This window comes from Crocodylus siamensis, chromosome 4, assembly GCF_052110815.1.
Source record: "Crocodylus siamensis isolate JL-2025a chromosome 4, ASM5211081v1, whole genome shotgun sequence".
Taxonomy (NCBI): Eukaryota; Metazoa; Chordata; order Crocodylia; family Crocodylidae; genus Crocodylus; species Crocodylus siamensis.
The window spans coordinates 156,276,739-156,298,096 of record NC_143398.1 but is presented as its reverse complement, the minus strand read 5'-3'; the positions used below and the strand labels follow the sequence as shown (position 1 = coordinate 156,298,096).

The 21,358-nt window shown below is 45.9% G+C and overlaps 1 protein-coding gene across 7 annotated transcripts in view; it reads right to left on the bottom strand.

Moving 5' to 3' along the window:
• The window catches only part of LOC149866879 (zinc finger protein 385C-like), a 236,715-nt gene that overhangs the window by 142,462 nt on the left and 72,895 nt on the right, over positions 1-21,358 (bottom strand). For 5 of the 7 annotated variants that reach the window (XM_090044407.1, XM_090044404.1, XM_090044403.1 and 2 more), the window contains exon 2: positions 5,378-5,626. The exons of 1 other annotated variant lie outside the window; for it this stretch is intronic. In XM_090044407.1, coding sequence (XP_089900533.1) covers positions 5,378-5,626 — 249 coding nt within the window. Of the gene's footprint in view, positions 1-5,377; positions 5,627-7,395; positions 7,561-21,358 lie in introns of all 7 variants that reach the window. One more of the 7 variants, XM_090044392.1, reaches the window with a different exon arrangement.

Here is a 21,358-nt window from a genome sequence, read left to right as displayed (position 1 = left end):
AGATACCTGAGTCAGCTTTATCCTGGAGTTCCCTCCTTCCCACAGCACCCAAAGAACAACAGCCCAAGACCTGAAAGCAATTACTGCCTTCCCACAGCCGCAGAGCAGATGCAAGGCAGGCTGCCACGTATCCCAGCATCCTGCAGGATGGCTGGGTGTCCCCACGAGAGCACCCTCATTAAATGGCAATGTGGTCCTTCAGGAGGAAACACCAGCCCTTAACAAGACAGCATCAAGGAGAAACAGGTGCTGCAAACCAGAACCCTCCCATCAGCTCGCCAGGATATCAAAAGCCTTTTGTCTTTAATACATCATAAACCCTGACTGCCATCCCACTCTGGTGCTCGCTATATGCCCCGAGTTATCAGCTGGCAAACAGAACCACACAGTGGCATGAAATGCACCACACACGTGTGAATGATGGAAGAAGAAACCCCAAAGGATGTCATAACATTTATGTAGGTTGGCAGAGATGCCAAAGCAGGGTGTTGAGTTACCTTCTAATTCCCAACACTGCTCCTATGCTGCCAACCACAGATGTTCAAAAAATTGCAAGTCAGCCCACTTTTCACCTGCTAAAACACTCAATCAGCTTTAAAATCCTAATAATAATAGGTCAGAGGCTCTTTATTCACCCTCTTATTTCTGAGTCCTCAGGGGTTGTGCTTCCACACTTTTCTCTCGCCCCACAAGAACTAGAAACTTATTCTCTTTAAATGGAAGCTAAGTTTCTTATATGGTGAAAAGACATCAGGAGCTGGGATTTTAAAAAGCCCCAAGTATTGCTGGACTCATGAAGTCAATAGTCGATAGACTTAGGATCTCAGTAATGGGAGCAAGGGTGGCTTGATTCAGGGGACCTGTAGCTGCAGTTGATCACAGAGTAAGAGCTGAAGCTGTATCTACATAGCAGGCTACAAAAGGAAGGGACCCTCCTCAGGGAAAAGCAATGCAGTATAAAAAAAAAAAAAAGCAATGGGTTGTTCTGCCATGCTGGCAATTTCCAAGTGACCACAAGGAAAGGGATGTAGCCACTGACAGGTCACAGGATCAGCTAGGTAAGGAGCTTCAGAAGCTGAACACCACCACTAGCTTGCATTTCATTTGCCCTGCAGTAGGGAATTGGGAATGAGGGCTTTTAACAGCTCCTGTGCAAATTAGGGGATACCTATGCCCATGTGAAGAGCATCAGTGCCAGGCTTAATACTCCTTCAGTTCTATTTGAGATCCAAAGTGATGCACAAGTGGAAACTGGTGCAAAAGAGGATTTCAATCCCTATGAGGAAAGGCTTTGATCCCTTCCCACCACATGGAACAGCCATAGAGGGAGGAGAGGTTGCTTGTTCCAGTAGACTGGGCATCTGGGGACATGACTTCTATTCCCTGTTCTGCCACTAACATAGTCTGTAACTTTGGGCAAGTTTCTTCCTCTCTTTGCACCCAAAGTTCTTGTCTTCTACCTTTTCTCTCTTCCTTATCCATAGATCAGGAGTGGGCAATTATTTGGGCCAGCAGGCCACACAGGGAGTTTTGATGAGTTCCTGTGGGCCAGGTCAGCATGGCAGGGACAAGATCAGGAGCAGAGCTGCCACTGGAGGCAGGCGGAGCAGAGCAGGACCCAGCTGCAGCCTCACTGGAAACAGCCCTGCAAAGCTGCACGTGCTGGCCAGGGCTGGGCTCTGGGCACCAGCAGGAGCTCAGTGCAGGCTGCCCTGGCATGACTAGGCAGGGCTTGGCCCCATGTGGGGTGCCACAGGGCGCAGCTATGGGCTGGATTTTGCTCACTCCCGATTTAGATAAATAGCAACTGGGAAAAAGACTAATTGTCTCTGTATAGGGATCAGCCTGGTGGGATCCCAATCTCGGCTGGGGCTTTGGTGCTACTGTGATATATAGTTCTGGGCCACATTTACTGGGGGATTTTCAACCAGGTAGTGAACTCCTGCATATGCCTGACCCACAGGCTGTGAGCAGTACATGATACTGATGGCACCCAATCCTCCAAATTGTAACAGTGCTGTTCAATTTATGCAACAAGCAACGTTTACAAGCTGCCTTTTGCCATTTCTAAGCTAATGAATCTGCAACCATAACAGAGAAGAAAGAGGAACTAGGAAAATGCCAGGAGATAGGCTAGAAGGCAGAGTCCATCCCAGTCCCACACAAGTGCCTACAGAGTGCAGAGCTAGAGGGCATGACACCTGTTCACAAGAACTCGTCCCTCTCACCCAGTTTACCAAACTTTACCCTGGTCCTTGCGAATCCATGTCATCCCTCATGCCTCATAAAGTTCCAACCTTTCTGAAGATATTTAACTGGAGGCCAGGCTTGAGGGAGATGAATAAGAATGTCCTCTTTTTGCAAACAGAAGACACCCCTCGTGAAAGACCGAAACATCCTCGCAAGAGACTGTTATCTGCTAATGGTGAGAAGCGTTAAGGGAATGACACATTTTGGACGAGCTGCCAGGAAATCAAAGACTTCATTAGTCAGATTTGGACTTATCAAGCTGCTTCTTTTTTTTTTTTTTAAACAAGGGCTTTGTCCAGCTGAAGGGAAACATATTCATTTATTGGTGTTGCAAACTGACAACTGGCTAATATGTGATTCTGCACCTCATAGAAAGGCTTGTAATTGAATTATCAAGTGGATGTTTGAGCCTGGCTGCAGGAAGGAGGCTGCATGGCTCTCTTGTGAACCAGAACACGATCAAGGCCTTTGGTAATAATTAGATCAGGGCTGTCCAACTTCAGAGCGGCTGGGGGCTGCTTGCCACATGGGTCACAGGACCCCAGCCATGTGCCATGGGAGCCACATGTTATGCAGGCTCCAGGAACCCCTACTGCATACAGTCTGCCTCTGCTGCACAAGCAGCCTCAGCCCACCCTCCCCACCCACCACTGCTTGAGTCCCTGCTGCTATAGCCACATAGTGAAGCCCTACCTCACATCCCCCCCAGCACCACTTCTGCATGGGTGAGCTGCGTGACCTTCCCTGACCTCTGCTACTGCAGCCATGGAAAAACCTTGCCTCATGTCCCCACCCCTGTGGTGTGGGCAGCAAGCTTACTGCTATGCTGCCTGCCCCAGAGACTCCAGCTGCTACCACACCATCAGAAGCAAAGCAGGGAGTGAGGGCTGTACAGGAGCCCACAGGCCTCACTTTAACTCCTCGCAGGTTGGATGCAGCCCACAGGCCACTAGTTGGACAGTCCTGAATTAGATGATGAACAAATCCAGGAACCTGACCATCCAAAATAGAGAACTGCTTAAAACTTACAACTTTCTACAACTATTATACTGTACTATACTACTTCCCCTTTCTGCACTTCCCCCTTTCTTGACAGAAAGAAGTGTTACCAATTGGTGCTGGCAGCAAGCAGTTTTGTGAATACTGGAAATGGGCAGAAACCAGTTGAAAGAAAAATGCACCATGACCAGCTGGACATGGTGTCAGAGAAATCTTTGTACAAGGCACTGTCCAGCCTTCAGATCATGACATTACGAACACGCTTGTTAAACATGAAATAGACCTTGCTAAAGAATTCTGTATAAAGGGACATATTTTATAAGAAAAACTTATATAAAGTGAAAGCAAGGGGCAAATCTGAAATGTGACTTCTATACTACCCATTTCTAGAACAAAAATTAGACAAGCTCAAAATGAGAAACACAAAGAGGTCTTGGCCTTATTTATGGAAGCCTCACAAAGAGATTTTGGATAGGAAAACTTGGGTACCCCCAGCCAAGAGATCCCACTAGATTTTAGCTTAAATTGCTATCATGATGAAGACTGCATATAAAGGACATTGCAACATAATATCACAGGTTGAGGTCAGATATACACATTTGGCTTCACTCATAGTGGCCGCATCAGCATGGAAATGTGAGAAAACAACTGATGTCCTGTTTGGGACAAGCACGAATGCTGCCAGCTCACGTAAGTGATTCTTGCAATGAAAACGGGGAACAAAACTGAAAATAGACTGCCCTTCTGGCACTGCCAATGTAGACCTGTCTGAATTGGAAAGGAAAAATTACCTCTTTTTAGTGGACAGCTCCATTTGTCTTTTAAGTGAGCTGTTTGTTGTGCAACACATTAAGCAGCAATATCACAGCACATTGCAAATCACTGTGTGCTCAGCATGGGATTCCAGATGAGCTAATAACAGACAACAACCCACAGTTCATGGGCGACTATTTCAGGAATCCTCTTTGACATGTCAGTGCAAATACAATGTGCATAGCTCATGCTATGCAGAGCCAATTGTTGTCACAGAAATAAAAACAGTAAAACTTGCAAAGAATTTTACATATGGATATAAAAAGCCAGCTGTGATGGATTGGAGACATCTGTATTTTGCACTTTTAGACCATCCCAGCATACCTTACAGTACTTCAAGAGGGACACCAGTTCAGAGAGAGGTGAATAGGAAAATAACAAGGGTTAAATTTTCAGAAGTGTCTAAGTCCCCCTGACTTTCAGCAAGACTTGGGCTACTCAGAAAGAAGTCACATGTGAAAAAGGCACTGATGTGCTTTTGAAAACGTTACCCTGAGCCCTTAGTGCCAACATCTGAGAGCTTCTCAAATCAGCAGCACTCACCTGAAGTTGTTTCAAAAGATCCACCTGGCAAGAGACTGAAATGAAAAGAACAAACCAACTGCACAAAACAGGTGCCCCATGGCTTGGGTGATACAACATTGGAATCCACAGAGGAGCCACTGACAACCCAACCATGTACTGGTAACCTCACCCTCACCAAAGGTGAACATTACAGCCTCTTTACAGGAGACATGCAAACAAAACAAGGAGGACAATGACCATCTCTTGAAGACATCCAGAGTGCCAGTGACTGCTCTTGTGCATGGACAGAAGTAACATGAACACTCACCTAGTCACTGACAACAAAAAACAGCAAACGCAAGCCATGTGTTGAAGGGGCTGATGTAATGTGTCACAGAAGCCAAACTGGCCTGAGAACAAACTCCAGCTAAGATGCTGAAAAGTCAGATGTTGAATATCAGCAACAGATGGATGTTCAATCTGAAGCTTCTGGGGGTGGGGGGAAGGATGAGAGGGGAGGTCCAAGGCATGCCACCCCTGCCTCCCACCCTGGATTTACACTTGACTGAGATGGTGGTTTTTCTTATTTACATCCAATCTACCAATACACAATACAATTCAGAAAGGAGAGAGGCAACCACAACCACAACCTCTGGAGTGCAGGAAATCTGCTTCTTCCGAGTGATTGGGGTATGAGGCCTTGGTAATTTCAACCCATGCTTGAAATGGCCAAGGCCCAGGCAACAGTTAGCTCTGCCTCATGCTGCCCCTCCATCTGGCTGACATCGGCCCCAAGGGGTCGAGCTCCTACCTTGGCTCATAGGCCCCTTCTCTTTGTTGAGCTGCTTGAGGCGTTTCTGGTGGGACTTGCCATTGTAGTGGATCTGTGCCTGGGCAGCTGAGTTCAGCTGGATATTGCAGACCTCACACAGTGTGAATGACTGGTGCTTTTTCTCTCGCTTCATGCGCTGCTCTGACTGGCTCGGCGGGCAGCTCGCTGTCTCCACCAGGCGGATCCCATTCTCAGGATGGTGAGAAGGGCTCAAGGGTCGCTTCATGCCTATGGGAGGAAGCACAGACAGCCTGTGAGCAGGTCGGGCACTCAGACTGTAAGGGCATGGAAGTCAGGAGCAGATGGGCCAGGAACCACCCAGCACTGACATCTGGTGGGTTCAGGTTGGACAGCTGCAGTCTAAACCCAGTCTGGGTTCCCAGACTGTCTAGATTCTCAGCCTGACTTACTTCGAAAGAGAACAGGTCTGACAGCAGCTCCCTAAAGCAAAAGGGGCAGCATTTAATGACTCTTTGAGTTACTAAGTTAGGCTATAAGCTGTGGAAAGCGGTGTCTTTCCCAAGACTACAATGTGCTCAGGATGGGGAGAGAGGCCCCTTTTCCAAAATTCCTGCCACCAGCAGTGATTCTCAAGTGAATTACGGGACTCCAGACACTCTGAGACGATCCTGTATCCTCTGTGCAAGATCAGGCAGACATGCGTTTGGACCTTAAGACCTTAATCTCCCCTATGAACACCTGTCTGTTCAAAAGGCAGGACTTACAGCTTCGCTCGTAGGTACCCTCTGCTGCTTTGCCACATATTTGTGTTCTCTCTTTCAGTTCAACTGCTGGCTGGGGAGTTTGGGGAGAGTTTGGTCATGTTTGATGGAAGTCAGGAATCACCTTTGCTCCACAGACATGCTGGGGTAGGAAGCAGAGAGCCAGCCTAGCAGGGAGGGAAGGAGTCAGCCAGCCCTTTAGAGGGTACATAAGGGGGAGCTAGGAAACTGCTCTTAGAGAGGTGCTGGGTCAACACAATCTCACTGACCTGCTGCAGCAGTGAGAAACTCTGCCCTCCAAGACATAATCAGTCCTGGCTCCAAGGGAGTGGCCTGTCTCCAGCCCTACCCGGGGGCTGGTGGAACATTCATAACTCATGAAATTTGGGCTCGAAGAGGCGGTAAAGACATCCAACCCTTGTGATCGCATTACCGCTTCATATAACGTGCCTGGGAGCTGGCAGCTGGCAGCTGGTGTTTATAATATACACAAACATACTGTACATACTGCCAGGGACAGCACTGGGGGTTAAAGAACAGCTGGACAGGCAGGCTCTGCAGGTCACAAGACAGACCCCAGCTTCCTGGTAGCCAAATGTGTGATTGACACATGAAGAAAATACTGTAAGGGACCAACTGGCTTAGCAGCAGGCACTGCTAGACCAACTGCAGGCCAACAGGGACAGCACAGAGGTGGGAGCTTTAATTCACCAAATTGTAGTCCTCTGAGACTCTCGTGATCAGCTTGTCTGACTTCTTGTGTCAAGCAGATGAAAGAGCCTCAAACCAGTGTTCTCTGCCTTGAGCCTCTTGCTGGTTAAGCTTCAGTTTAAGAAAATTTGGCCATGTTGGGTGGAGACAGTGTGATAAGAAGTCATCTCCCCTCATGTCTGTACACTGCCCAGCACAGCAGAGCCCTGTTTTCCACTAGCCCACAGGGTTCACTTTAATGCTGATAATGATGACTGTATCACTTGGAAAGGCATGCAGTCCTGATCTCAGCATCTAGAGTGATAGGCAATTTGCCCATCTCCTTAGGTGTGATACTAGGGTTTTAGAACTACTTTCCTGAAAGATGTTAAGAGTCCTGCTGCCACTTCAGTTTACCTGTCAACACACATCAATGAGACCCCCACAGCTGGGCTAAATACACACAGTCAAAAAGCCCAAGGCTGAATCGATTCAATCTTTGCAGATTAGTCTAAAATGTGTAGATTGAACTGATAAGCAAGTGAACAGACATTCACTTTTGATTCCTGAAATGCAGCCACATACCTGCAGTGGCCCAGGCCAGAAGCTGGGGAGCACTAGAGCATGACTCTGCCTGGCTGGAGCAGACAGCTTAGGTCAAGGCTGGCCAGCCCATCTTGTGAAGGCGGGTTTGCAGGGGAGGTGCAAAGCATCCTGGGATCCTGGAGTTAACTTGAATCTGGAGGGAATCTGGGACAGAAGTTCAATAAACCAATTTAACCTAAATCAGTTAAGCCTGATACTACATCCATCCAGGTTTATCATAAACTGGTTTCAGCAATTTCAAAAGCGGTTTATATATACTGAACTTCTGTTGTGTTACAGATTTGAACTGATTTCTGATCACTTATACTGATTTATGTGCAACTTCTGTCCCTAGCCCTGGTGCCCTGTCAACACTGCTCTCATTATGGACATAGCTTACTATTATCCAAAACTACTTAAGCCCACCAGGCCTTTCAGCTGCTATCAAGCCCACCTCACTCTAGGCTCAGACATCTTTCCAGCCCTTGATCAAGGGCATCTTCTTGGTTTCAGCTTTTGCTTTTGACTCAAGGTCCTTTCCAGCTTTCCTGGCAGGGCCTCCTGCCTAGCAGACTCCTGCACAGTGGAGGTTTGCACCTCACACCTGTTGCCACTTTCCCTTCTCCTAACAAACTCTTCTCTTCCAAGAACTAGCTGCCCTTATACTTCCCACCAGGCTCCATGTCTGGTCACCTGTTCCCACCACAGGCCACCTGCTAAAATTCCTCCCTACCTGAGTAGTGTGAACTAAACCTAGTACTTTTCCTCTTGCTCACTGATGTGCATCTCCATTAAAGGCAATGGGAGGGTTTGAGCAAGACCCCTCTGCGAGTGGAAAAGAAGAGGTTCTGTAAGGTGATGTTGCTGTAAGAGCCCAGGGGCAGTGATCAATTTGTCAGGATTGAGAGGCAGTATATTTCTCAGCCAATTACTGGCCCTTTCCTGATCCAAACCTATCCTGGAGAATCACACACAATAAATAGCTTTCTATATAATTTAGGCATCCAAGATGAAACTCAACAGAAAGGCAACAGGCAGACCTCACAGACCAGGCCAGCTCATCAGGCCTGCTAACCAGTGACAAGGGGAGCCCACAGCACACACTCTGCAGGAGTGTGCGCTCACAGAAGCGCAGTACATATGAGCAGCCTCAAGATGGAGCAAATGCTCTGTTATCTGGTTGGTTTGTTTTTTTTTTCACTTGAGAAGGCAAAAGTACTGAGGTGTGCACACAGTTGGAAGCAGCTCTGGGTTAAAACTGTCTGGGGTGTTAGGAACACTCCAGCAAAGAGCCCCCACAAAGCTGTGCCTGTGACCCTGTCCTAAACTAGGATCAACGGTGACAGAAGTTTTTCCTCTTCTCCCAAGGACACAAGAGCAGGAACAGAGGGACCCAGAGGGAGCAGTCTCCCCCACCAGCGACTAACCACCCACAATGGCAGGCAGTTAGCCCTGTTCCCCCTCCTTTCACACACCGACTCCTTTGCTGCAACCGAGCTGGCAGGGCCCTCCATACCCTGGTGCTAACATCCCATTGAAAACATGGCACAGTTCACACTACCTGAAGCAAATGTTTCGTCTGCTCTACAAAATCAGGCAGATATTGCTGGCTTGGTTAAGTTCAAACCCTAGTTTCCGGTTTTTCTTTGCAAGTACCAGATTTAGTTTTTAAATGAAATATGAGAGTCTGTTGCACTCATTTGATGACAAGACCCACGACCTTAGGCATGAGTCTGTAGCGTCTGTGCCTTCATACGTTTTAGAGACATTGGGTAAAATTATCAGACATGCCTATGTGATTTTTAAAAGCATCTATGCAACCTTGTCTTAATGACGATTTCTCTTGAAAATGACACTTATGTACATTGAAAATTTGAGTCAGCACCACAGGCAACGACCTTTCCACAAGAGGGAAAAACCAAAAATACAGGCAGTCCTTGACTTACAAGGTTTCAAGTTACAATGTTTTGCACTTACACCTTTTAAAAATTGACACCCTGTTTCAACTTTATGATGTCAGTTTCGACTTTACAACGCTTGACCCGATGCGCGCTGCATTGCTCATCTCCCTGGAGAACATCTGTCCAAACTTCCTTGGACACTTTCTTTAAGAAAGCAGACACAACTCCAGAAAAACTTGCGCCCAGGACTCCTGAGAAGACTCCAGCCAAGAACCCTTCAAAAAGTTCAGCAAAGTCACCTCAAAGAAGTCCTTCCAAATCAATATGATTGCTATTTACAATATAAATACATTAATGTAGCTATATTACTCATCTATAATTGATCAAGTACAAAATTCTGGGGTATTTTTAGTGAAAATAGGGTATTGAGCCTTGGTTCAGGAAGGAATCCCCCATTTATAACATTGTTTCTTATGAGAAAATTGGTTCCAAGTTGCAAGGTTTCAACTTAAGATGCAGTTTTCAGGAACCAATTGTGTCATAAGTTGGAGGACTGCCTGCACTGGCAAACAGTGATAGATGTGTCTCCATAGAATAGCGACTGAAATCTCCTAGAAAGGTTTCCACTTCCCCCTTTCCCAAAAGGAGAAAAAGTCAGGGAACACAGCAGCATCCAGAGCAAGTTTGGACTGCCAGAGAGCAAGAATGTTGTCTGTAAGTTGAGGCAGTTCATAGCAGTCAGGCGGGAGAGGAAGGGCTTATGTAGAGATTTTGTGAGAGCAAGCTCAAGAGACAGATGAGAAACAAATAAATTATAAAGACTGGTAGAAACCAAATGAATCCTGGTCTTTGAGCGGCTCCCTGACTGTACTGTGCGACTTCCTTACAGCAATTAGGGGCAATTACACAGGACAACATTTTGAACTGCACGGTAACTGGAGTTAATGAAAATCTAAATTATGAAGTGGATCCTAGAAAAGAGTACAATGCAACACAGCACAACAGAATTGGGCATGTCATGCAGCAGTGAAACAGTTGTCACTGTGTATACCACGCCAACCCAGTGTGAAACACTGAAGTAAATGCTCATTCTTACTAGCCTCCCTCTTCCACTGTTAGGGATCTGCTACTACTTTAGAGCTGCTGGACCTCATCCCTTCCCTCCAACAGCATACTTTTCATTCCATATTTCCAAGGTTCCAGGGCCCCCAAATGGCCCAACCACCAGCCTGGGCTTTGACTGCTGCAAACTCCCACCTGCTTTTGGGGCTGCCTTTCTTTGCAATGCAAAGCCTTGATACGTTGAAATGCTGTCACAAAGTCACCAGATCTCTCTGGAAACCCTTTTAATTCCCCAGAAGGCAAATGCAAACATTTCCTTTAAAAGTTATATTTAGTCAGAAGTAACAGAAAGCTTTTTATGAGCTGTTAATTGAACTGAAGACGACAGACAGGACCCACAGGGGAGGAAAGTGACCCGTATAGCTCTGCTGGGAAAAACAGCCACTGTGTTCAGTTTTTCCAAGCCAAGGTGTAAATGGAGCTAACCCTGGTGTCACTATCACACTGCCTCATTAGAGACATTCGCTCTTTTCATCTGGCTGTGAGCTTGAAACGCAAAGCGTGCCTGTGATCATTTTTAATGTTGCAAATTTTAAATGAACTCCTTCACAAAAATTGTAACTCAAAATATCATCTTACTGTGTGGGAATGGATGGAGACAAAGCTTGACCACAGCTAAGCCCAGTTCAGAGCTTGACAGATACCACTGTAGTCAACCCCAGATGCAACTTAATTACAAGAGAGTTCAAAGGCACTCAGAGCTCTAAGCCAGAGTACTCAGAGGGGGCTGTCACTTTGCTCTTCCTCTGGATGTAGTAGATATACTGGCTCTTTATACCCAATATAGACTCAGGAAGGCTGGTCTACACCAGAATTAAGGGGCACTCACTGAAGCTAGTGGGAAGCAGGTTTAAAACTAAAATGGGAAAGTTTATGCACAACATATGGTTAACCTGTGGAACTCGCTGCCTCAGGAGGTGGTAGAGGCAAGTAGCATAGCCAGGTTCAAAAAGGGACTACACAAATTCATGGATAATAGATCAATTAATAGCTGTTGAACAAGAATGGTTGGAGATGTTTCCTCTGGCATCTCTAAACCAATAATGGTGGATGCTAAGGAGGATAATGAATAGGGGTTAGACCTTTCTAGATATATCTGATTCAATGTTCTCCCTCTGCAGCATTCACCCCTGCCCCTGTAAATGGCAGGATAATGGGCTACATGGACCTTTGGTCAGACGCAATAGGGCAATTCTTATGTTCTTACTGATGTTCTACAGCTTTAAGTATACCAGTGGAGCTAAAAATGTACAGTTCCTCTAATGTGAATGCAGTTATATCAATTTAAAAGCAATTATGCCAGAACAAGAGTATGTTTATTCATATACTATAAAAAGAAAATGTGGTTTTCGGACAAGGCATCTTTACACTTGCTCACTTATGTCCATCCTTGGGGACATGCCATTTGTTCAGTAACCATGTCACAGCCCTCAACCAAGTAAACTAATCCAATTAAAAAAAAGCAAGTATCTGTAGACCTGGCTTCTGAGTTTTTAAACATTTGGTGTTTTTTACCTCCCCATACTAGAATTCTTTCAATTCCAGGCCAAAATTTTAAACAAGGGACACCTCAGTTTAGGATCACTACATTTTTTTACATGGTTGGATGTTGAAAAGTATAGCACAATACTAGGGGATTTTGGAAGACCTATGGGCCCCCTGTCCCCATGCAGACATAACACAAAGTGATGCACTTCTAAATAGTATCTCTTTCCAGGAGATACTTTTCTGAAGTACTATGATCACTTTTGGAGTGCTTCAGAGGGCACATACATCTGCAGAGCCATCCCTTTGAAGCATTTCAAAAGTGTATGAAACACTTCAAATGTTACACCTGTCCACAGCCTTAGAAAGTTAAAATCAAGTTAAGTTTTGAAAAACTTGCTTCCAGTGTTAAAAAGAACACTTCCTAACTCCTGACTTCAACACACATCTCTAGCTATTTCATGGTCTTTTCCTTAAAGCTCTCTTGGATTACATGAGAACATTCATTTCAATGAAAAGAAAAGTTATAGACCCTGTGAAAACACGGCCACACCCCCAAAGGCTCCAAAGATAAGAGGTAAATAAAAAAAGAGTGTAACATTGAAATATTTTCACAAATCTTTTGATTTTAAGCCATTCATTATTTTGGGAAGGGTGGAATCTGCCTTGTATTTTAAGGTTAGCAATGCCAAGGACCTCACTATTCAGGCATTAAAAGCAACAAGAATCACCGGAGAAGTTGCCCCAAACTACAAAATCATGCAGCTTATCACTGCAAATAAAAATACATGACAATCACTAGCATCAAATGCATGGAGATTGGCAGCAGAGGCATGTGAGGATCCTCAAGGGCAGGTGGCCATTATGCAGGGCTGGAATAATCGTTAGTCCAGCAGCCAGCAAACAGATCCTGGATCAGCTGCTCGCCTCTCCTCTTATATACAGGAGCTGCCAGAAGCGATTAGCCTGGGGTTGGGGAGGGAAAGGGGAGGGTGGTGACAAGTGATTGAAAACGACGTGCTCTCTCTATGCATCTGTCGGACTTATAAACCATAAACTCTCTCATCCACTTTAGCTCTTCCTGCTTTTGTTTCCTTGTGAAAGGGATTTTTAATATTTTTTTTCCATTCTGATGATTCCCTTCTAGGTTTTGGCCTCTTATCTTCCTTGTTCATTTCCCCCCACCCAGTCACCAGAACCTCTTCATGATCATTCCAATTTTTTCTTCCACATTTTCTTGTAGTTTTTAAAGGAAAAGTGAGAAATCAGAATCTCGGTGGGGCAAGGAGGAGGTGAAGAATTAACCGCACCAGGTCTCAGAGCTCCACTGGCAAAAGTTTTCAAAGTGCTGCACAGTAGTAAGAAAGGCAGCTGCAAAAACAAACTAGGCCTGCAGGAAGTGTGAGAGAAAGCCGGTAGCCCAGGTCCCACTAAGCCTTACCTTTCAGGCTCAGGTGACACCTACAAGCAGTAGGCTTAGGGGTGAATTTCATACCCTGGGGAACTGTACCTGCAAACAGGGAGTTTGCCACTGTCCCAGTCTGGAGCTTCAATTTCTATTTGCACACAGGTATGTTCACACACATGCGTGTGCATGAACACACACATATGCACACGCACAAATACCCTGGAGATTCCTGAGCACCCCCAGTGCACCTTCCTGTTAAACGAGATGCCTGAGTCTTGCCCCTTTTAGAAATGGTTCCATTCCTCCTGCAGTCCTTCAGTAATAACATGTCTACTACAACTATGCTGATCCTTCAAGGTACCTGTACTGGGAACACAACATGACCAGGACTAAGCTTCAGAACTGGTAAATCTTCCCAGCTGGTTCCAAGCCCCTGGCACCATGCTGGTGATTGATACAACCCTCCTTTCTGGGGTGGGAGCTTTGAATAAACAATTGCTGATGGGTTTCACCCCAGTGGGTAAGGGGTGGATTATCCTGATTTTACAGATCAGGAGCTGAGATGTGCAGGGTAAGTCCAGTCACTTGTCCCAGGTCACTTGTCCCAGGTCAAGGGGAGAATTTGTGGCAGAGCTGCAAATTAAACCCAGGTCTCCCAAGTCCCCAGTCCAGAGATTGATCAAACAGACATTCTCTGCTTTCTGTCCCCTGAAACCCACCACAGCTTTATATCATCAGCATCACAGCCCCCAAATTCCCTCTTCAGTATGCAATAGATACCTAACCCAAAGCACAAGATAGGAGTCTGGGACCAAGGCTGCATGACAGCACAATGTAGGAAACAATGTGGGGAGTGGGATCTAGGCCAACAGCCCCAAACCCAGCAAGCACTCATCAAGCACTCAGCACAAGAGCTCCTGCCCATCTCAGCTGCTGTGGCAAAACACATTGTGTGTGTGTGTGTTTTCAGTGCCCTACTGTATTTTTACTATGATTACAGCTAGAGAAGCTGAGCTAAAATTGGAACATTATCTGGACAAAATATCTCAAAAATCTCCATGGTCTTTAAAAAAACACCTCTGATTAGCTCAAAGCTCCCTATCATGACTCTCATTACAATATTTAAAATGTCTGCTCTAATCGCATGCACCCTTGTCTCGTTCACTTAACTTCTTCTGTGCTGCATGTGTTCGTTCCGCTTCTCAGGTATCAGGCCTGTAATTTGGTGCCCACCGAGGTCATGCACGTTACCTCTAGACACTTGCATTTTTACATCTGATGGTGGCAACACATCCCACAGCAAAACTATCAGGCTCCAGGGATCCTACACATGTCAGTCACAAAACATGATCTACCTCCTCCAACGTACCACGTGCCCTCATGGAAACTATGTGCGTGAAACTGAACAACACGGTGCTCCAAAATGAACGCTCACACAAAAATGATAAAGGACAGAAACACCCCATAACCAGTAGAGTACACTTTTCACAGAACAGCCTCCCAGCCCTTGTGCTCAAGGGCAACCTACGATGCACTTTCAAAAGAAGGAGATGGGAACAAAAATTCATCATTTTCCTGGATGCCAAAAAATAGACGTAACACAAGTAATTTTCTTTTTCCCTTTGAAAATTCTGATTTCTTTTACATAATTTAGTTGATCTAAATCAGCTGTTTTTACTTGGTCTGCAAACACTTCAGGTAACTTCTCCTTGCTCCAGAGGTTTACTGCCCACTTGGATTAGGGTGCATCTGCTTCCTGCCCAGACCTGAAGAAGGAGATTTTGTGACTGAAAGCCTGTCTAACATCTCTCCCAACAGTGCAGTTGGTTCAATAAAAAATACTGCTGAACACACCTTGCTTTCTCACATATTCCCAGGGCCATTGTGGCTACAACAAACACTACTGAAAAAGTAAAACTGACACCAGGACACAGGGGCCATATTCTGTCAATGTACCACTTATGTCCACTTTGACCTTGATATGGATCCTCTGCTATAGGTCAAAAGGCACCTAAAAAGAGAATCAGGTAGTTCTCCATGAGCATGAGACCTAAGAACTTGCCAACAAGATATCTGAGCATCTTACAGCCACTAATGGCTTTAACTTTCACAGACTTCAGAGGAGATAGAGGAGCATTCTCTTCCTTTTACAGAAGGGAAATCAAGATACCAAGTGCATTAAGTGAACAGGAGGTCCATGGCTGAGCCAGGGTTTGAACACAAGCCCCCGGAGTCGCAAGACCAGGGTCTTATCTCATTACTGCAGGGCTGTCCAACAGGAAATAAAAGCCACAGGGGAGAGAGGGAAGCCCAGGGGCTGCAAATTAACCTCATGTGGATCATATATAGCGCAAAGCCATGAGTTCAACAGCCCTCCTTACAGCATTCTTTGTCTCCAGGAGGGACACAGGGGATCTTGTTTCACAGGTGCCTGGAGGGGATGTTTTAAGGAAATCTGCTATTTAATTTGATTCCTCATACTGTTTTCCCTGGTGCAAATGACAGAATTTCCACCTTCACCCAACAACACTAAGGTCTCAGTTAGAACTTGGCAGTGTTTGCTTCAGCACTCATCTGTGTCTTAAGCTGCAAATGGCAGTAAGTCTGGGGGCAGAACATAAAACTAGTCTCTGACTAATGGCAGATGGGAAGAAGTTTCCTTGGGCGCAGGTCACTCCAGAGCTGCCTTCTGCAGGGTTGCTTACACTTTCCTCTGAGCAATTGGAGCTGGTGGTTGTGAAACACAGGATACTGTGCTCTTGGAGCTTCCAGAAGGACAATGCCTATGTCACAGCTTCTGGTAGTCAGATTTCAGACACCTTCTCAGGGCTAACAACAGGCCCTGTTACAGGTGGGCAGGCATCAGTCAAGCATGTGGGTTTCTAGTCCCAGGGAGATCAGAAATCTCCTCCCTAACACTATGGATGACAAACTAGGCAGTCAGACTCCTGACAGGCGTGGAAAGCTCCCTGACAGATGTCTAAATCTGTCTGAAACAGAAGAAGGTCAGAGTTCCTTGAACGCTACACCACCAGAGAGCCTCATGTCAAGGCACAAAGCACTCCCTTACATACCTCCTCCCCACAGTGATGCTGGCCGGATGCATCTGGGTGAGGCCACGACAGAGCACAGGAAGCAGAGGCTGAGCTTCTTGGTGCAAAGGACCCAACACCAGCAGCCTGTGAAAGGCGAGTATCATGGTCTGGGATGATGGCAGGGAGCAGAGCAGGGGCTAGACAGGGAATGGGCAAAGAAAGGTGCAGAAGACAGAGCTATAGGAAGAATGTGGAAGTCCTACAAAAAGGGGCATCAGGGGGAAGACTAGACTCTATTGTGGGGTATAGGAGGTAAATATAAGGCTACTTGCTTGATGGCTAAGGAACTGGACTAGGACACAGGGTTTCTGGGTTTCAGACCTGCCTCTGCCATGGACTCTGGTACATCCTTGGCAAACTCACTTAATGGCTCTGAGCCTCTACGTTTTCCATCTATGAAATCAGATAATAATATTCTGTAAAATCATCCAGCCTAGATCAGACTAGAAAATTATAAAGGTCCCTTCTGACCTTAAAATTTATGGAAGGATGGGGGAGAGTGGGGGAAGTGTTTCATATAAAGCAGAGGTCAGCATCAGACCTCCTGGGGACTGAGAGAGACATCTCTGAGGAATAAACCAAAGAATCGAATCAATGCACTTTGCAGAGAGACCTGGGAACGTACTCCTTCAAAGGGACAAGTTTTCAGAACTGCCCAAGGGGTTTAAGGACCTGACATCCCACTTTCAACAGTCATATAGGTACTTAGGAGGCTGAAGCTCATTCACAGTCAATAGGAGTTAAGCTGCTGAACACTTAAGTGACTGTTCAAAAAGTAGATTTATGTGCTTTGAAAATGTCTACCTTAATACTTGGATCGTTAGGATTTATTTTCTTTTCTCCATCTCATATTCTAGCTTCTAAATCACTCACTCTTTCACCCACATGTGCACCTAGCCCTGAAAGACTCTTCCCAACTCAGAGTCTGCATGAGATTTACTTTCCCAGTTATTCTAAGTGACCAAAAGAAGTTACAATAGAATGATTATGGGATTACAACCCCTTAATCACCACCTCGTGCAATTTATGACTGTTAAACTTTGTCTCCCAAACCTGGACATCACAAGAAACTGTCAGGCAGGGAAATCTTAGCACAGTATCAGTAGCTAGTTCATAATTTTAAGGTCAGTTTTATAGCCTGGTATTACAGTCCATAACCCTCAGGTCTCTCTCACTTTTTTTAATAACACCATAAACACACGTTGCAGAAGGCTGTAAAGTAGTGACATATTCTAGATAGAATTTAGCATCCAGAGCATAAAATGTCTGAAATAAATAAAAGACAGCTTATTTTATAGACAGTGCACAACAGGAGAGCCCATCTACTTCCCAAAAAGCGTCCATGTGAACACAAAGGGGAAAATTATGGAGCAAACTTCCTTCTGGGTTGCCCATCCCTAAAGGGAGCAGTTGAGCAGGCTTTTCCTTCACACTGCCACCCAAACCAATGCACAGATAGAAGTCTGATTTTTGGGGGGAAGCTTCCCCTACCCCAATCTATCTTGTCAGTGGGAACCTCCAGGGTTATAAATCACCTGCCCATGCAGGGGCATCAGCCTTTTTGGAATATGGATTAATAAAAACACTGATCTGGCAATATACAGCTCATACAAAATCTCTGCCAATAGCACAAACCAAAGGAGGCTTCACTGATAACAACTAGGGATGACCATATATTGCTTACAAAAACATAGATTTGCAGGAACTGGAAAAGTTGGGCTGTTAGGCTTCGCAGCCTCCTCACAAAGGCAACCGACAAAGAGTGATCGATAAGACAGGAATGCACACCAAAATACGGATGGAATGCACAAGGATCGCGATGACCTGGTAAACATGCTTTATTGTATGGGGAGAACTAGGATGTGCGTGCTGTACTCATGTAGTTGTTTTTGACTGGTGTATAAAACAAAGGGGGTCTGGAAACCCTCGATACTTTATTAGGTTTGGAGGATGCTTCCATAAATCCTTCCTGTGCCTTACTGCAGTGTCCTGATCTACAACATGGACAGGCTGGTCACTCATGTTAGTATGTAGGGTGATTTTTAAGTAATCAACCAGGCCAAGTTTTTGTCACTTGAACTGGGCCTGAAGTCATTCTTTCTGTAACAACAAGATTGTCAGTGGACACACACAATCTGAAATAGCAGTAGCAGCACAGATGCATCCCAACTTTGTGTGCACAGACCATCCAAACTGAGGGAGCCTCACATGACAAGTAACACTAGTGACGTCTTCCTGTCAAATGACAACACCAGTGACCACCTCTGACAAGGGGCAGTTTAAAAGCACCTCTGACAACAAGGGGCAGTTTTCTGACACCTCTGTTTTCCCTATGGAGAAGCCACCTGGCTCTAAGAGCTAAAAAGCTGCAGTGCATGATGGGATCTGTAATCCCTGCAGGTTGCATTTGTGCACTAACGTGATAAAAGCCACCATATGGATCTAGATTCACTTTGCTGGGGGGCTTTGGGCAATGACCTATCTAGTCCTGCCCTATAAAGACTGATGGCCTGAACAAGACTTGGACTTATTTCCCAACCTCCCTCTCTCAGTTCTGGACATTCTCCTACTATCAAGGCTAATTTACTCACAAGATACATGGCATCTTGGCTTACCCACACAAAACAGATATGGGGGTTAAATTGCCCTCATGGGCCATTATGATGCTTACAGCAAGCTGCCAAACCAACCGGAAGCTAAAAATCCCTGTCATATTGATTTGGTATTTAATGATGGGTGAAACATATGGAAATTGATGAATGTGGAGCGGCACGTTAAAGCATTCATATTCTGTAGTTCAGCATGCGGGCTGCAGCGGAAGCACAGGCCAATCTTAATTTACTTTCAAGTTTCAGAAAGACTGTGCTGCTTTCATCTTTACCATCTAAGGCACAGTCTGGAGTTAGGGACATCTGCAGCAGCAGGGATGCACAACACTGGAAACCTCCTGGTGACTCAGGAGAGTTTACTAATACAACTACTATTAGTAGGTGCATGACAGCGGTGCCTACATGCCGGGACCAAAATTAGAACCCATCATGCCAGGCACTGTACACACACGGCAAGAGACAGCCCCTGCCCCAGAGAATTTACAGATAAATTAACTGAGAGCCAGAAGAAGGGAAGTGTCATAATTCCTGCTGGATGAATTTACACAGATATTCTCCAACACCTCAAGTCTCTGAACTGCAGTGAAATATATTTCTAACAAGTTTGCTATCAGAAGTTACACCCTCAGTGCAGCAGTTACTTGGTAAGTGTTTATGGCTTGTCCTATGCCAGGGGTCAGATTAGATGATCATAAAGGTCCCTCCTGAATTTGGATCTGTGAATCTCCAGTTCCCGTTTAACAAGCGAGCACCAAGGCAGGGAGAAAGGATGTGGCTTGCCCAAGGTCACCTAGGATGTGTACGGCAGAGCTGGGAACTGAGCCCAGACCTGCCACGGCCCGGCCTAGTGGTTTAACCACAAGTGCTGCCTTCTGAAATCTCATCAATAAGAATGATAGTTCATTCCCACTGAGGACACCAGTCTGAATCCCAGCCAGGTCAGAAATGAATGGAAGTTTCCACCTTCTGAAGACTCGGTGGACTCGTGGTGTCCAGCCTGCTTCCTACCAAGGAAGTTCCACATCGCTGCTGCCACCACAACCCCAAGTGACACCTAACTGACATCCTCATTATGAAGCCCTGCCAGAAGGCCACATAGCCATCTCATTCTTGTCCTTGCAGGGCCAGCTGTGTAGTTCACATACTGTGGATAAACACAGGCTGTCACCCCAAGGCCATCAATCTTGTCTTTGTTGTTGGCATGGCACCCAGTTAAGGAAAAGATTTTAAGTGCTCTTTGTCCTGCAGAATCGTACCAGCTACTATTACCTGACTCCAACCATGGCTCATAAGGGCTCCTTAGAAGGAGAGAGACTGGTTTGTAGGCTGAACGGGTGAAGCAGGAGCAGGCTGGTAGAACCAGGAATAAATCTGGGGCAAATCTCTTCCCATTTTGTGATCTTGGCTCAGATTACACCGTCAGCAGGGGAGTAGGGACCCAGGCTCTGGGTGGCTTGCACAAGAACAGGCCCAGAACCCAATGATGGGGAGGAGATGGAGATGGCATTCTCTTGCTGGCTGTGAATAAGCACTGAGCAGCACTCAAAGCAACCAAGCATCAAACCCAGCCTGTTACGAGGGCTGTGTTGTCATCACCCTGGGATGGCTGGATGTTTCCTGACAGGTCCTTTATTCCTGCTTCTGACTTAGCTATCTGTTTCTAGGGCAAAGGGTGCGAGAAGCAGCCAATGGCTCTGAACACAAGGGGCAGTGTAACAGTGGAGAACAGTGGAGGTGTGTTATCGCTTCTTGGCCTCTTGAAGGCTCAGATCAAGTGTATACTCTGGTTTCTCTTCAGATCGCATAAATCTTTCACCTTTTATTAAAGCAGCCTAGACTCAAGAAGCATGGGGAAAGGGGGATTTTAATTAGAGTGGATCTAAGATCCACTTTAAGGCACCTGGAGCTTTCGTTAAAGAAACCTTGCCACCATTTTTCAGCATGGGGATGCTGATACATTTGAAGCTGGAGTCTGCTGGAGCACGATAACTACCACACTCCAGCAGACTTGATTAATCAAGTCTGCTCCAACTCACTCTAATTACAGCACATTGGAGCAGCCTCGCTGCACATGTATAGACACCCCAAGGATCCTAAACCTCCTTGAAACCCAAGAGCAGGAGATGGCAATGCTCACAGCAAGGGTGGTTTGGATGATACCACCATCCTAGAGCCCACCTCAACCAGCATCCTTATATCCAAGACCCAGCGCACTATAACATATGCCCGCAGAGCCTGTAACCAAATGCTGGATAGAGATAAAGAGGGTGGAGTCCAAGGCACTGACTGCAGTAGCAAAGAATGGCTGCATAACTCAGCACCAGCACAGCTCCACTGGTAGCA